General features: G+C 44.1%; 1 protein-coding gene across 3 annotated transcripts in view; it reads right to left on the bottom strand.

Moving 5' to 3' along the window:
• pou2f2b (POU class 2 homeobox 2b) overlaps nucleotides 1-17,881 on the bottom strand; it is a 51,213-nt gene that overhangs the window by 22,293 nt on the left and 11,039 nt on the right. Inside the window, exon 1 of one of the 3 annotated variants that reach the window (XM_088084352.1) lies at nucleotides 1,859-1,990. The exons of the other annotated variants lie outside the window; for them this stretch is intronic. Coding sequence (XP_087940478.1) covers nucleotides 1,859-1,913 — 55 coding nt within the window. The 5' untranslated portion in view covers nucleotides 1,914-1,990. Of the gene's footprint in view, nucleotides 1-1,858; nucleotides 1,991-17,881 lie in introns of those variants that run through there. 3 annotated transcript variants of the gene reach the window in all.

The following is a 17,881-nucleotide window of genomic DNA, read 5'->3' on the forward strand; positions in this document are numbered from 1 at the left end:
GACATGAGCTGATGTTTAAATTTAAAAATTAAATAAGGATCTGAACTTAATAAAAATACGTAAAAATAGAATTTAAAATTAAAACGATGAACTGACGAGAAAAATCTGACAATAAAGCGTTACATCTTAAGGAAAACCTGAGGTATCGCAGCAGAATCATTACAGTCTGTGCTGCTGACATTGTTGGCTGTTTTATCAGCGTCAAGCGTCTGTCCGTTTTGTCAACTACAAACTAAAATGATTAAAATGTTGAGCTCATAAAACTCTTTATGAATAAATGCAAATGCTTTTGGAACATATACAGATGTTAGTTTGTAAGAACCTCTCTGACAGTTTGCAGAATTTATAAAATTTTCAGTGAAAAGACAATTTTTTCACGTATTGCACTGAGCAGATAAGTGAGGTTGTATATGCAGAAGGCAAGGAGACTATACTGGCCTTACTATGAAATAAACTCGGGGAAATTCCGTATTTACTCACTTATAATTCTGACATGAATGAACAAAACTGCTGAGCTGTTTGATCAACCTTTATAACTGTACAAAAAGCCTCATTGTTTTTAACTAAGCAAAAATTTAGAAATTACATTTATTCTGACATTTTGTTTTTGCATTAACCTTCTACAATATTACACCAATATCGACCTTTTGTTTTATTTTCACTGAGATCTGAAGTGATGTATTAGTGCTCAGGATGTGTGACTATGGTCAGAGTAAGTTACCGAAGGTCACAGCGGCAACTACGTCTGGTTACAATATGAGTCTGTGATTTTTTAACCCATGAATCACTCCCTGATAACAAACACATGTCATCAAAGAAACTTGTAATTTGTAAGAAATGATATCAGGACATCAAAGACTGAAAAATATGAGCTAATTGACATTTAAACATTGATTTCTGGTAATTGGTGAGTCATTTAACAACCTGCTGCGCTTGTCTTCACAGCTCGCTGTCGGTCAGCTGAGACTGACACTTTTTCTCAGGTGAAGCTGACCACAAAAACAAGGCCCAGGGACAACAAAAGTCTTCTGCTTTGTTTTTGTCCATTTTTAAATACTGAGCATGACAGCTATTTAAGTCATTTCCCCCTTTTGGTAATTTGTCTTTAAAAACAAAACAAAACAAAACAAAAAGAGTCTTTCAGTGCTTTTAAGATGTTTTTTGAATTAATTGGCATAGATTTAAATTTGAAAATAAACAAAACAATAATCAGTGCAACTCCCCCACAACTCCGACACAGACACAGACACACACACACACACACACACACACACAGAAAGTTAACACCAGTTTCAAAGTTGCTCAGGAGCAAAGCTTATCAGCTAAATATCTATAAACTGAACACAAATACAACATTGCCGCAGTGCTGGTCAATAAAAAGAAAAGGTGTTTTATGATGACAAATGACAAATAATCCCAATATAGAAAAATACTGGCCGCAACGCTGGTTTTTCATCACTAGTGCATTTCAAAAGACATTTCAAAAAACTTTTCTTTTTTTACTTAAGCTATTATGAGCATTCAGTGTAAACACACACACACACACACACGGGTATGCTATGAGCTGCGAGGTGGCTGACCTTTCCCTCTGCATGCGACAGGCGTCCATCCATCCTTCCATCCATCCACATCTTTCTCCTCGCACCACCTCTCTCTCTTTGATGTTCTTTAATTAGCTGAGCTTGTTAGACCCGGTGGCATTAATCAACAGCATAGACACAGTTCTTTTTCTCGCGCACACACACACACACACACACACACACACACACACACACACTGCCCTCTGCCTCACGCAAAGCTTAATTGGTCTTGGTAAATGAAGGCCAGCAGAGAGCGGGCTGCACAGACAGTCACTCACCTGGCAACCACATACTGGTGAAGTCCTTTGCTGCTATTGCTGCTGTCTTGGTCATATCTGTCTCTGTGTGAGAGGGTGTGTATGCGCGGCGCGCTACGTAAAGAAAAAACTCTCCTTCTCCCCTTCTCTCACTCAAACCAAAAGGAGGAGTGTATTAAATCATATGGTTAGAGAGAATTACTCTCTCTCTCTCTAGTCCACACCCCCCAAGCCCCACCTCCTCCCCACATCCTGCAACACAACAGGAAGTAAGCCTAAAAGAGTAGGAACTCAGCACAGAGGGGTGAAAAATACAAGACAAAAGAAGAAGAAGAAAAAAAAAGAAAGGGGGACATGCAAGAGGTTAGAGAGTGGGAGAGAGTGAGTGAGCGAGGAGATCGACGAGATAGACAAGGTGAAAAAAGAGGGGGATGACTAGTGTCGACGGAAAGTGATGGCGCGGCTGGAAACAGCCACTCACTCACTCACGCACTCACTCAAGAAAAAAACAGCAGGCTTGACATTCTGACCGAGTTGCGTGATACATTTGCACGAGATGTGACCTAGTGTACCTTCAGAAAAACCTATCCAAGACTCAACGGAGCTTTGAGTTTTTCCTCAACTCTAAGGTGTTCAAACAGGCTCTCGTAGTCCGTTTGGTCTACCATGAGTCACGACTGTCTCCTCTTGGTCGTATCTGTGTCTGTGTGTGACTGCGGGGTTGTTGTTGTTAGCGAGTGCATCAGTGGGAGGAAGGTGGTCGGTCGAGGGAGGTCGGCACCAACAAGAGAAGATGTGAGACATCCTCAGCTGAGTATACCAGCCACAGTTCCACTCTAACCCGCGCGGAAGGAAAAATTCACTCACAACACTCACTGTACCACTGACCAACACACGGTGTGGGCTGCACACACTGATGCACCACATAAAGCCACACCGCCAATCTCCACATGTGACGATAGATGTGGCGTGAAAGAGGAACATTGCAGATGAACTAGATAAGAGCCGCTATCAGGGCCGCCCACCAGGATTAACAGAGTAAGAAGCTGCTAAATAAGTGAAAATCTGAAGTCGGGGAATGATCTGGAGGAAGCAGAATTGCATGTTTCAGCAGAAACACTGCCCAGATTTTCAAATCTCAAAGTGTCAACATGCTGCCCCGACAGTAGGCCGAGTCGACCACAAGGTGGCACTCTTGATTCTCTAATCCTGATGAACAAATAAGCTCCATCTGTGGAAGAGGGGACGAGGCAGACCACTGATCACCCGCCTCCCTCCCCTTCCTTCTCCCTTGGTCCGAGTTCACTAATTCAAAAGCTAACGGCAGCAGAGTTCCCAAGTTTAACCTTATAAATACTTTATGTGGTGATTTACAACAGCCCAATGTACTGCAGGATAGACGCTCACTAAGAAGTACATACAGCACTGCGCTGGAGGTGTTCTGTTATACAGAGACGTCTCTTTGAAATCTGTCCTCAAATACATACAAATACTGATGATCTGAGGTACATAAATATATATTTACCATAATAAAAATATCAGTACAGAAACTTGGGGACACAGTTTATTTTAAAGGACTCACAAAAGCACTTTTTTTTTGTAAGCAGTTGTATTTAAAGCTGACACAACTGGTTGGTTGATTGGTCGACAGAGAGAAAATTAAACGCCAAATATTTTGATAACTGATTAATTGTTTTTGGTCATTTTTTTTCGACAAACATACCCAACTTCTTAAATGTGAGGATTTGCTGCTTTTCTTTGTCACTGATGAGTAAACTGAATATTTTAGTTTTGTCTTGATGATCGGATAACATAAGAAATTTAAAGATACCACCTCAGACTCTGTTTTATGACACTTTATAGACACAATTCATTGATTAATCTAGAAAATAATCAACAGATTAACAAAAATTACAATAACTGTTAATTATAGTATTTACTTCCAAAGTTATTCCTTTTCTTCTGTTGCAAAGACAAACATATAACATCAGAGTCCAGCACCTACAGGCCGGGCACCGAACAGACTTAAAGACAAATCTATAGTTTATTTGACCACGCTATATCCGTGATAACGTTTTGGCCATCACTCGGACATGAACGGATAGACTGCCAGGCCTGTCCAAAGACATTGACAGACTGTGCATTGGGGAGGGGGCATTTCTCTCGGCCAGAGGTCGTCTGGGAAAGCCTGGCTTTGGCCGTGACCTTTGTTCAAACTCCAATCTACCCACACAACTACCAAAGCGTGTGTCTTTGCGAGTGTCTGAGTGAGTGTGTGTTGTTTAGGAAGCTACAATATGTGGCTGGTGGATTTCAGTGTGCTGGCTGTGTGTGTGTGTGTGTGTGTGTGTGTTGTACAAGTTCATGGCCATGGGGGGCCTTCCTGCCCCAAGGAGGTCTGAGCCTTGGTTACCATAGAGACCAGACCTAGCAACACTCCAGATGATTCACCACTTAGATGATTTTGGGCCGACAGCAAATGTTTTCGGTTGAAAACTACATATTAACACATACTACATAATAAACTGAGATATTATTAAAACGGAAAACATAATAAATAAATGAATGAATGAATACATAAATAAATGCTTATTATTTCTTACTCTTTTCATTACACAATAAAAGCAATGTTGAGGGTGTTTTGGTCACCACCAGAAGTTATGTTCACAAGATAATAAACACACACACACACACACACACACACACACACACACACACACACACACACACACACACACACACACACACACACAATCTGATAGTGGGACCCCAGGGAGGAGGATGGGGGGAGGCTGAGGCCTCTAGAGCGCCATCAATCACTCCACTGTCAGAGGGAGAGGGAGAGGCAGGGAGGGAGGGTTTGGGGGGCTTACTAAGAGGGAGAAAAAGAGGAGTAGCAAAGAAAAAAAAGGCAGGGAGTGAAGGAGAAGGGAAAGAGTGATGGGTATGAAGGTGAGAGATAGAGAGACAGGAATAAAAAGATTTGAGAGAGGATGTTAGCTGCGGGTAAGGACGCTGTGTGTGTATAATGGGTCATTGCAGGGACAATTCAGAGGTCTCCAAACCAGTTCAGTATCCCTCCACGGCTCGGTCCTCCTATATCTAGTGCAGCCTCAGGCCTGGAGCACACACTGGCTCTAATTCATATAATCCATCATATTCCTCTTCTTATAGAGCGGACAGAGCATGGCTCAGTGATGGACCCACCAAGTCCTGTACGCAGCCCAACAGCAAGACTCTATTCTACAAGGTGAGAGATTTGAAATCCAGTCTAGTGCATAGGTGTGTGTGTGTGTGTGTGCAGGTGTAGCCCCATGAGGAGTTTCAGGATTATAAACAGTGGGTCTAGCAGTGTGGAGACTACAGAGGTTGAGGTTTTGTGTGAGAAGCAGCAGGGGCTAAAACACACTCACACTGTTGGCTGCCATGGGACCTGCGCCATCTCACACACACACGCACGCCGCCTACACCTTTACAACACCTATTCCTCTCCTGTCCTAATACCTCTCAATCGCTCCTTTTCCTCTGGCCCCTCCGCCCCTCCATCCTTCTCTCACACCGTTCCCCTCTTCTCTATATCATCTCGGCAGCCCGTGGGGAGCCAGGCTTGTCTAGACAGACACCGTTCTCTCCCACGGCGCTACCAAGGTTGAAGCTCAAATCTTTTTCTTTTCGCCCCTCGCTCTCACCCCCTCTTCTTCTGGTAGAAAAGCGAAGGGTCTACTGGGAGGGACCGGTGGTCTTCATAGCTGCCTCGAGGAACTTGGAGGCCACTTTAGACCAAACTGTTCGCATAAGGCTGGCTATTGTGTGTAACCTCAATATTCTCTCTCCCAATTAAAATACAGAAAAATGAATGCACTTAATCATAACAAGCATGGTATATGTGTGCCCCCTCCACCCACCCATCCCCTCTTTCTCCTTGGGATGCTCTTCACCTGCTCTGCCTCACCTCCTTCAAACCCTCTCATCATCATCCCACTCTTTTCTCTGCAACCTTCCTCCTTTTTTCTTCCTCCAATTCAAACTTTTCCCCTCTCCTCCTCTGTCTCTCTTTCTCTCTCAGACCTGCTGGTCAGCAGCAGCTGTGACATCACTGGCCACTGTTCTCGGCTCGGATTGGACACTCGGCCACGTTGCCAGGCAACAGCAGTGAAAGGTCTCAGTGTGAGCGTGTGTGTGCGTCGCGCGCGCGTATGTGTGTGTTTATGTCTGTTTATAGCTACGTGAGTGAAAGGTGTGTGAGCGATTTTCCTCGCCTTGCCCTTTATCTGTGCATGAAGAATGATCAGAACAGATCTACTTCTGAGCTTTATCTCAGATCAAAGCATGTAGATGATTGGGCTGCCTCGCCACTCTCCTTCACCACAGAAGAAGAGGGATGCGTGTGCATTGCGTTAATGAAATAGAAAGATGGTACGAGCGTGCGGGCGTGTCGGCGTCTGCACTTGCGTCGAGCCAAATAAATGTGTACGCTCGTGTCAAAAATACGGGTATGTGTCTGTATGTTGCGTGTGTGTCTAAATGTGTGTGTATGTATGTGTGTAAGCCCCCGGGAGCGGGTGGTTATTGTATCTGACACAGCGGCTCTTTCTCGCGCCTCATATTTCTGGGCCGATCGATTCCTCTGACTCCCGACAAGACAATAATCGCACCTCCCTCTCTCACTCCATCACTACCATTATTACTGACCTCCCCAGGGAACGAACAGGGTGGAGGGAGGGAGAGAGAGGGAGGGATGTGGAAAGAAGGAAGGATGGAGGGGAGGGAGGGTGAGGAATGAGAGGGGGACATGGAGTTGACAAAATGAGCGTATGATGATGAAAAAGCAAAAAGGGACAATGTTGAATATGAGGCGGCCTGGAAAAGGGACATCAGCGGGGCAGAGAGGGAAAAAAAAGAGGGTGAAGTTGAGATAAGGTGATGGAGGGATGAAGTCCGAGGGAGAAAAGAGAGCAGGAAAGATAGGGATGTGACATCCGTGTGAGGTGATAGAGTGAAAGAAAGAATGAGAGGAGAGGACAGGAAAGAGGCCGGAGCAAAAAAAAAAAAAAAAAGGAGCAATATAGATCACAGCAAAAAAACAAAGGAGGACACAAGTGAAGGAGTGCAGAGACATGGAGGGCTGAACGAAGGGACAATAACGGAGAGAATTAGTGGAGGAGAGATGAAGGATTCGCACTATCTTCTTCTAATAAAGGAGAGAATGAGAGACAGGGACCAGGGGAGGGAGATAGAGGAGGGGGGGTGGGGGTTAGGCTGAGGTGAAAGAGAGAAAGACAGAAAATATATAGGAACACACTCGTGCCAACACACACACACACACACACACACACACACACACACACACACACACATAGAGCGATGGCTGTGGAGGTCAGCGCTCAGAAATATTATTAAATTGACAAGAGTACAATAGTTGATTGGCAGGCTGACTCCTGCACTGCCATTCAGTGGAGAAGAATGGAGACAGGGGCTCACACACACAACACACACTCAACACAAAACACACAAAATGCATGTACATCTGCAGTTTCACAGAACAATCAACACAGCATGTAGGGAAGTAGAGACACACACGTGCACGTTGTCTTTTGTCTGTTTTGTGCGTGCGTGTGTGTGTGTGTGTGTCCGCGGTTGCCTGCGTGAGCCTGTCACTGCTGTGTCTCTATGCTTTGAATCCAGATTACAATTACAGTAATTGGCTCTCAATTCAAGGGATTGCTGTTTGACCCCCTCACCTCTCTTTCTCTCTCTCTCACTCGCTCACCCATCCCCACATATTTTGCCTCTTCCTCTGCCCCTCTCCTCCTCCTCCTCATCAATATTCCTCCGCCTCCTCTCTACCTGTATCGCTACATCCATCTTTCTCTGGGTGCAATCCCTCTCCCCCTCCCTCCTTTTCTCTACCTTATCCCTATTCTCCCCTCCTCACACACACACACACACACACACACACACTTCATCCCCAGATATAACTATCCTTCCTTCCTGTTTTCCATCCATCCTACTCCCTGGCTTTTCCCCCATCACACCACCATATTTTTCACCACTTTTCCTCCCCCCTTTCTACCTTTCTCTCCGATAGTTGGGGAAGCAGGGAATCTATTGTATACTTTATTCATGCTGTATTTATTATGGAGAGATAGCTGCTCAGCCATACAGTCGGGGGGATATATCGTGCATTTGGGGAAAAGAGGTGAAAGAGCGATAGATAAAAAGACGGAGGTAAGGAAAGGGGGTGATAGAGGTGGTGTGTTGGGGAGGTGGTGGTGGTGGTGGTGAAGCGAGCGAGAAGGAGGAGGGGGGTTAGGAAATTGGTCTGGCTAGCGGAACAGCTTTTCACCTCTCTCCCTCTCTCTCTTTTTCTCTCTCTCCCTCTCTTTCTCTCTCCCTCTCTCTATTCTGCTTTGTATTCTGCAGAGATGACAGGGGGAAAGCTTTATTGCTCCGAGTTTGTATCGATCGGGGCCCGTCTAAGGGGGGAGGCCGGGGGACGCGCTGAGCTGGCCCTTTCTCAACGACCGCAGCTTCAACCACCCCCCCCCCACCTCCTCCCCCTCCAAACCAAGCCTCCCCTCCTCTCCTACTCACCCCCCTCCACCTCCTCCTCCATCCAAACCCTCCTCTTGGTCGCTAGCTCGCTCTGAAATTCAAATTCAAGGCTCTTATTCTCAAAGGTTAGGAGAGGGAGAGCACGAGAAAGCAGGAGAGACAGAGAGATTGAATGAAAGAGAGGCGTCTGCCTTCTTCCCCTGACTGAGGCCCTGAATGGAGCTGAGATCTGATAAGAAGACCCCACAAACACAAACAAGGGAGAAATACAGAAATAAAAGAGAGCAAAAAGAAATGGCAAGAGGAATGTATCAGCACTCTTCTTTTTTTCCTTATATCCTTTCCCCTCTCACTAACTGTCTCCCATCCTGTCCTCCTCCCCACTGAATCTCCATTTTTTTTTTTTACCAAGGTGAGAATGATTTTGTTGACAGGTGAAGAATGAGCAGGGTCCGGGCATGCATAAACCTCTCTGCTTCTGTCCTCGTTAGAGGGACACTAGGGGACCTGGGATCCACTGGAGACAGAAAGAAAGAGTCCATGTGGATCACATGGAATACTCTATTCATCTATTTCAATGAGTGAAACGTAAAAATATTTTTAAAAAATCCCACAAGGGTTTGCGAAACAGAAATCTCAACAAAAAAAGAGACAAGAATCAAAACAACAAATCGTCGCGCTTCAGCCTTCTTTTTTCACCCCTTCTGTTTGACAAGCATTTAATAAAAAGGGGGCAAGACCCAACGTCAAAGCCACAGCCAACTGACCAACCACTTGACTCATACATGGAAGTGTCCCTGACACACACACACGCACACACACACACACAGGGACACACACAGCCTATTTATCCGTTAATGGCATGCACAGCGCTGCAGTGAAGCTGGGGAGAGGAACAGATTGTCCATCAGGGGGTTACAGGGTTCAAGTCCATGACCAGAGGGCTAGAGGAAGGTTAGGGGTTTGTAGGTTCAACTCCCAAGGGGCCGAGGAGGATCCCTGCTGTCTCCCGTCCGACCCCGACCCTCCCCCCTAAACCTCCTCCAGGACAATATAACCCCGCTGCATCACCTCCCTCCGCCCTCCTTTTCTCCTCTCCATCCCGAGGCTGGCCCTTTTAAGCCCTGCTTAGTCTGATCACACACGTGTAAACCTGAGCCTAGCCTCCAGACTCTCTCCATTTGTCTTAGATGTGTGTGTGCACGTGCACGTGCACACGCTGGCCTGCTCACAAACAAACACACACATCCACATTCACCCGCAGAGATAACTCACAGACGCACAAACATATTCAGAAACTCATACAATTCAAATACAAATGATTTGCTCTTGTTATCTTCTGTTTTCCCATATTACACCGGATCATTGTATTTTGACCGACATCATGATTGAAATGGATTCTTTCTTTCTCCAACTCCATTTCACTTTACTCCTCTCGTGAAGACCAAACAGAAACACAAGGCATTGCCTTAAGCTATCAGCTGCAGCAGATGTGAGTGGATATAAGATATTTGTGTAAACATTGGATACATATACTGTATATATATGTTGTCATTGATATTGCCTGTGTGGTTTACGTTGCAGCTCCAGATGGAGTTCAGTGATAGAGGGTACATCAGAGACTTCTGCTGGATGTTACATGTCTGATTCATAGAGGAATACAAACACACACACACACACACACACACACACACACACACACACACTTGCATGTGTACACTCGCACACCCATGCACATACACACACAGAAGAATAAGCTGCAGGCCTGTAACCTGTCTTGTTGGCTGGATGGGTGGATGCATTATTAAACACACAGGATTTCATATGTAGAAACAGAATATGAATGCCGCACTGAATCCAACTGTGGACATTCACTTGCTCGCTTCAGTCTTCTTTCTTTTTCTTTTAACTCTTTTACACTAAATATTTACTTCATACTTGAGGTAGTTTATTTACCTACTGCATTCTGTTTCTCCATATTGTAATTGTAATAGTGCTGCTTTTGTTTACTCTGAATATGAAACACATTGTTATTGTACATCTGCCCATGCTGTTCCTGAGGGATTTTCTAATATTTCTCTCTTTCTTCTCTCTCATTAAGTTTCAGGTGTTTTTTTTGTCACCTTTTCCTAATTTCTTGTTATTTGCTCATTGCCTTTTTCCATTTTTTGAAGAGATTTAAACCTCTTTACTCTTTTTTCTCAGGTTTCAAAGGTTTAAATACTTGTAAAAGCAGCACATTAAATACTGATGTCCATCCAGGTTTCAAAGGGTTAAAGGTTGTTTTCTGGAGGATTTCCTAACCTGAATCAAGGGTCTAAGGAATGATGATAGCGAATGTTGTACGGATTTTAAAGCACTCAAGCCAGCACTCTAATTTTAGGCAATACAAATAAAATGAACTAAGTTTGACTTGAGCTGCCTCATTAAAGGCTCAGATTCAGTCAAAATGTCAATGGATCGATTAGAAATTTGACCGGGGCGCTCTACTGGTCAGCGATGTCTGCCTTCACGTCACAAGTTTTAGAGATGAAAGGTCACAGGCTGGATGGTGAACGTATGATGGCATCGTCCTGACGATCGCAGGTCAGAGTCATCGTAGAAAGCCGCCATAGACAGGTGAAAACCACCAGATCCCGCTGATTAACCAAAAGGGCCCACACACGAAGAGCGGTCGAACAGCAACTAAACCACAACACGAGCCGTGTGTGTGTTTACATCTGTAGGGCGGACGGGCCGGGCCCTGGCTCTCACGGTAATCGATGAGCGAGGGAGGAAAGGGAGGTAGCGGGCGAGGCAGGGATGTGTGTGGGGGAAGGCGGGTGGGAGAAAATCGGTAAAGAAAGCAGGTTATCTCCCGTGATTAGGGGAGGGGGAATCCCTGTCTGGAGGGGGGGAGGGCGGGGCGGGTGAGGAGGGGTGAGGGAAGACCGGGGTTCATTGATAAAAAGGGAGAGAGGGAGGGAGAGGGGAGAAGGGGAGACTATGTTTGGCATCGAGAGAGAGCAGACAATTATCTGTATTGATTAGAGCGGCCCAGTACTGTGAAGACTGAGAAAACTATGACTGGATCAATAGAGAGAGAGAGGGAGGGAGGGAGGGAGAGGGGGGGAGAGAGAGAGAGGAAGAGAGTTAGAGGATAGACAGACCAATAGAGAGAAACAAACAACAGAGATAAAAGATACATATAATTCCAAACATAAAGAGATAGAAACATAATTTATGGTGCAAAGCAAAGTCAAAGACCCAAGGTGGCAAAAATGGTGAGAGGGGAGTTGAGGGGAGACAGAAAGAGTCAATGAAAGCACGAGGAGATACATTACATTGTTGATGTCATTACTCTTTATCATTGATTTGTCAGCACAACCACAGAGTTCATTCAACAAGCCCACCAGAGCCCTCCCATCACCACAGCACACAGCTAAGCAGAGAGAGAGGCAGTCAGACTGAAAAAGACATAACCTAAATACACACTGCGACCACAACCTGATCACTGAGACAGGTGGACATGGACAAATCTGGCAACCCAACCAGCACTGACTGTGTTGGTTCTACCAGCAACAAAAGATAAAAACATGGGATGTTTTAAGAGAACTGGATTTGGTGTCCAAACTGCCCATTTGTACCAATGTAATTTAAGCTGCTAACAGGACACTGCGTGTTTGGCCTTACTGAGCATCCGCATTGGAGTCCTCAACAGGTCCCACACCAAGCAGATAGTCGACCATTGGTCCATGTCGGTGAGCACCTGTCACCCTGGTTTTTGTGGTGTGTCCCACACTTGGCCCTTGTCGGCTGTTATTTGGCCAGTTCAGCATGTTAGGGTTCCTACAGCTTAAGGCAAGTTATAATTAAGACTTGTTCAGACTTTCTAAGGAACTCTGAATGAAAATTATACATATATTAAGATTACGCTCATACTCATTGACCATCGGCTGTAGTCTTCCGGTGTGTTCAAATGCAACTTTGTAGCCGAGAAGGCAACATGAGGCAATGCTACAGTCAACGCTCAAACAGCTCCCTGCATACATGACATGGCATGATAAAAATATTGTGTATGTATGGCTTTCTAACTGTGAAAGACAACTTTCTCTTCTTTTTGGGCCAGTTTGTCTCATGTGACCTACAATATAGTGTGTCGCCACCAATCCTGTGGCTTCAAGACAATTTCTGCTACCTGCTGCAGCCTGACATAAAATAAAACTTCAAGGGTTTCCATAGCACCAAGAGTTTAGAGACCCCCCAAAATGTCAATATTTACTTTGGGGGGAAAAAAACTTACAATGCCACCAATGCAGCAAAATAGAAGGAAATGTTAGTGAAACAACACATGAAACTTCCTTGTTTTCATTTTTTTCTCCTGTTGTTATATTATTTTTACTGCTTTAATGATTTTGCAATAATCTTATGATTGTAATGTATTGTAAACCGTGTACAACATGCTTTGGCGATGCTGTGTTTAATTATGGTCAGGCCAATAAAGCTCATTTTAATTCAAGAGGAGAGAAAGAGAGAGAGAGGGAGAGCTGAAAAGAGAATAGGTCTGAAATGAGAGAAGGAGGGGAGCTGGAGAGTGTCGGAGGGGGGGCTTTGAAAAATATCAGGAGGGAGGCAGTGCTCAGGTAGGGGGCCTTGCTGTGGGGCCTCTTTTTGTCCGGAACAAAAACCAAAATGGTGGAATAGGGCTGGAACAAAAGGTACATGGGGGGACACAGAAGAGTGACAACCTGTGCTGAGTAAAAACATCCTGCTGGCACACACTCTCACACACACACACACACACACACACACACACACACACAAATGCACACTCACTAATCCCTAATCAGACCACATTGAGCGCGTGTGCAAGTACCCACTCACTATACTTCCGGTTGCAACTTACATTTCATGGAATCCTTGGCCCCATTACCCAGGCAACCCAGACCCACACAAACACACACACACACACACACACGTACACACGTACACACGTACACACGTACACACACGTACACACAGGGGGACCGCATCTGTCATTCCTTAATTTATTGAACATTACATGATGATAGAATTCTGCCTCCTACTCTCTTGATATCTTCTGACACTGAAGAGGAACATATTGTCAGAAAAGGTTTATACAAAAGCAAACAAATAGATGAAAAAACATAAACTCTGAACGGGGGAGCCGGCCTGGATATTGAGGAAACCTTTGGTAAGGGCAGAAAATGTCAGGTTTGACAAATGACCTTTTAAACATGGAGCAGATGTAGAGAGTCATGTACACTGTGGACAGAGGGCAGCTCAACTGTCTGTCTTTTAACGGGAAGTGAAAAGATGAGCGCCAGTGTTCCATACTGTTAAAATAAATATACATTACTGCAAGTTTCAATCCGGAACAAACCAAAGTGATCCTTAAATCAAAAGTGAATTTCATTCTTGTGGGAAGGAGGCGGAAAATAGCACAGTCTAGTAAGACCATCCTGATGACGTGAACTCAACATTCTGCTTTGCTCTGTATCGGTCAGCCGCCCTAAACAATCTCCAGAAATTAAAGTTAAATCCGGGCCAATCGGGGATCTGCACTGTATTTGATAAGGTAAGCTACTAATCAGGGACTGCTTTGTAGCTGATGACGTAAAATGCAGACAGAACACTAATGATGGCCTCAGAAGCAACAAGTGCTAACTCTGACATTAACAGAGTAAACACAGCAATAAGTGAAGTTATTGCAAAAGTAGAGACATAACAAATATTAAATGAGAACAAGTGTATGCACTTGCTCGGAGGATAAGACAGTTTCGCCATTCTTCCGACAATGAAGAAGATGTTACCCAGTACAAATCCACTTTAATTATCGTTTCGCCACTGATTGCACTAATTAAGGACCAGTTAGCAGAGGCTGCAAAGCTGGGGATCACGGCTGTGCAGATCAGTGTTCACAATGCTTCAGACAGACAACATGGACGTTGCCAGCTGGTATTTAGCCGTTCAGAGTCAGCTGACTGCTGAAGGACATGAAAATTATCCAAAAACTACGTAAGGCTGGTACTGGACAAACATATGCAAAACACATATACATATATATATATACACACATCTGGATAAAACTTCCTGGTGTATGTTTCTTTTTATATGTGTGCATGACTATCATGTGATCCAGCTTTGGTATATAAAGATGGCGCCTTTTCATATCAAACTTGCTTGAAGAAGAGCGTGAGATCGAAACGACGCTTGTGGATGTGTCAATAAATTGCACATGTGGGAGCTATGTGTATGGATCTTTTTCACGATGTTGACTCTTTGCTGAATAAGAAATGACGAAATATGCTCCACTGTATCACGAAAACCTCATGGGGATTGTTGTAGAGGAAGTACACGTCACATACAAATTGTATTTTTTAGATGTACTGCTCCTGTCTAACCTAACAACATATTTGCACGCAAGAAAAGGCAGTTTTTGGATGTGTAATAAAGCCACACAGGGAGGAGCAAAAGAGAGAGGGGGGAAGTGTAAAACAGAATCTGAGGTGGAGTAAAACAAACGGAAGAAATAGTTATGTAGAAAAACATGAAAAAAGTAAGGAGAGAAAAATGTGACAGTGACAGAAAGGAAGGGGGGAACAGGACATGAATTACAGGTGTGGAGTTATGCATGCATGACATCACTGGACCCCTCCTCCAGCCTTTGGGAATGGGCACCTTGGAAACGGTCGCTAAGGGAACAGAGTGAGCGAGAGAGAGGGAAAGAGAGAGAGAGAGAGAGAGAGAGAGGGAGGGTTGTACCAAAAAAAAAAAAAAAAAGCAGCACAAGACAGATACCTAATGAACACCAAACTCAACCCGAGCAAGAACAAAGTCATGTGGTCTATTCACTCCCTAACAAACCAGCATTTACCTTCCTCATGTCCCATTCAGCAAATGGGCCACCTCTGCTCATAAAGGGTGAAAAAGCAAGCTCCATCACCACTACAGCCTGCATTGTCCTCCTCCCCCATATACTGTGACCTCTCATCCACTCCAGTCATTTAGAGAAGGGAGATTTAGTGCGGCACCGATGCAGCGTGATGGTAAAAACCGGCACATGATAGAGAGGCAGAGATGGCCTCGGGTCTCGGGTTTTAACACATGGAGAACTATTGATGGAAAAACATGTTGATGGACAAAGAGACGCTGGTATAGTGAAATGTCGGCTGTTAATGTATATGGGTGCTTGGAGGTCACTTCGGCCAAGAAGCTAGAAGCTCCGTAAGTGGATTGAGAAATTGGAGTTAGCACACAACACCCACTTTGGTCTTTTGAGGCGTCGGAGTAATGAACACACAAACCCAAGCCCACAGGAAAGAACCAGCCGTGCCATTCTGACCTCAGCAAACTCTCCTCATCCCTGCAGACGATGCAGTGTCCACACTCGCACATGCACAGTGGCTGAATGGATGCACTTTGCCTGCCTCTTTGCTCTCCTTTGACCGGTAAACAAGTCATTCCCACCTCCCGACTTAAATGCCTGATCAACATTGCCGCATACTATCACCACATCAAATACCGTCAAAGACACAAAAAACATATTTTGCATCACCAAAGAGTTTATGCACATAAAAAAACACCCACATTCAGCATGCCAAAGCAGTATCATATACATATCAAAAGCCTAGATTTGGTATATAATATAGATTTTGTATGTATGCATAATATGTGATCAATATCTGTTGCTGAATAAAACATGCTGCTGGCTTTTGACGGGCCGATTTGAAATGGAGATGCTATGCTAATACCAAAGGCTTCGGTGAGATTGGCCCTGAACCCTCCACATACCAGAAGTTCACATTTAGACGCTCTCACCTGCACTCTCCATAATGCATGAGCTGCCTGAATATATATCACCCCCCTGCTCAGCTCACTCACACACTTCCACATGCACGACAATGCAGGAACACACCAGTGTGTGCACAATGATAGGGGCTTATATGCGAGATAGCCATGCACGCCTTCATGCTGGTGTGCACAGTCCACCACAGTTGTGCACAAAACAACCTGAAGACATAGACTCCATGGTGAGAATCTGATACCATACATGTAGAAAAGAAAGGAATACAGCAAGAAAACATAAACTATTTGGTCTCAGAAGAAAAGAAAAAAAAAGAAAAATGAGAGAATAACAAAACTTTGCCGTAATTTAGAACTACTGTTTGACACCCTTAAAACTATTTACTGGGAGAATTTTGCAGACAGAAAAACGACATAACTGCTATAAAAGCTTTGATTGCTTTGGAACATGTAGGGGCCACATCCAGTGAAAACTAGAAAAACGGATACACTGTTTTTCTTCTTTGATCAAGTGGTGTGAGACACACAGGCAGTGCTTAATCAAAACACTGGTAAGCCATCCTGAACTTCTGGGCTTTCAGCAGCAGGAAACAGGGTCAGGGTTGCAGAACAACTCAGTGTGAACTGGTCTAAAGTTTGTGTGTGTTTATGTGTGTGTGTGCATGTGTTTGGGTCTGCTGTTTACTTGAGAGAGACCGTGTCAGTGGTGTTTGCTGGCTGCCAATTAACACACACATGCAGTTTTTTGCCAGAGTAAGAGATGAAGAATGGAAAGTTAGAAACGTAAAGATATTACTGGAGCTGTACCCGACTCAGAATTATGTCAGTCAAATCAGATTTTGCAATTCAATATGAATATCAACGAATCAGGTTTTTTTCCATATAAAGTTTGAACGAGGGTCAACAGGACATTCAGTGTAACAGCGGCACTCATGTAATATAGTAAAAAATGCTGACAGTGCTAACGACGGATCAAAAGTGTGAAACAACATATCAAACAAAAAGCTAGAGACTGTGTTGTATTAAGTTGCTGTAAACTGTAAATTCACCACTTCTTAGCAGAAGAGACATTATATCATGTCAGGGCTGTACCTTACAGTGTCTCTCCCACTCTGTGCTACTGCCTGCATGTCCGCAGCTCCCTGTACCAAAGAGTAGTGTGAAAACTCAAGAGCAGTCACTCTGCAGCAAAATCTGGGGACCAAAATGTTCCCAGAAGTGCACTGTACAACATACGGACATGTGTATCCATGTATATATATGTGCACCTAACTCATGACATGCCGAGTATTTTCCAGAACTTCTTAAAGTGTTCCTCAGACGTTCACTCATATCTTACAAGGCACTGCTTTTAATCAATACTGAAATACAGAGGACCATCTCTTCGGAACAGCCTACAATCATCATCTATATTATCGCTTTTTAAGATGTTTTTTAAATATCTTAAAAAACATCTTTTTTCTATTAAATACCCAATGATTTTAGGTATTTAATAGGAAAAGTATCCCCATAAGCCATTTTTTGGCTTCTAACCTCTCTTGCACAGTGTTTTAACTTTTTTGTTTTTTGTCTTTTCTATGTGTATGTACAAATAAACAAACAGACAACCAAAAACAAAAGAAACAATAAATGACTTTGGCTTGAAAAAAAAAAGGCTTTCTGACTGATGATTCTCCGACTTTC

This window comes from Plectropomus leopardus, chromosome 11 (assembly GCF_026936395.1).
Source record: "Plectropomus leopardus strain MGB_pleo_1.0 chromosome 11, ASM2693639v1, whole genome shotgun sequence".
In the NCBI taxonomy this organism is placed as follows: domain Eukaryota; kingdom Metazoa; phylum Chordata; class Actinopteri; order Perciformes; family Serranidae; genus Plectropomus; species Plectropomus leopardus.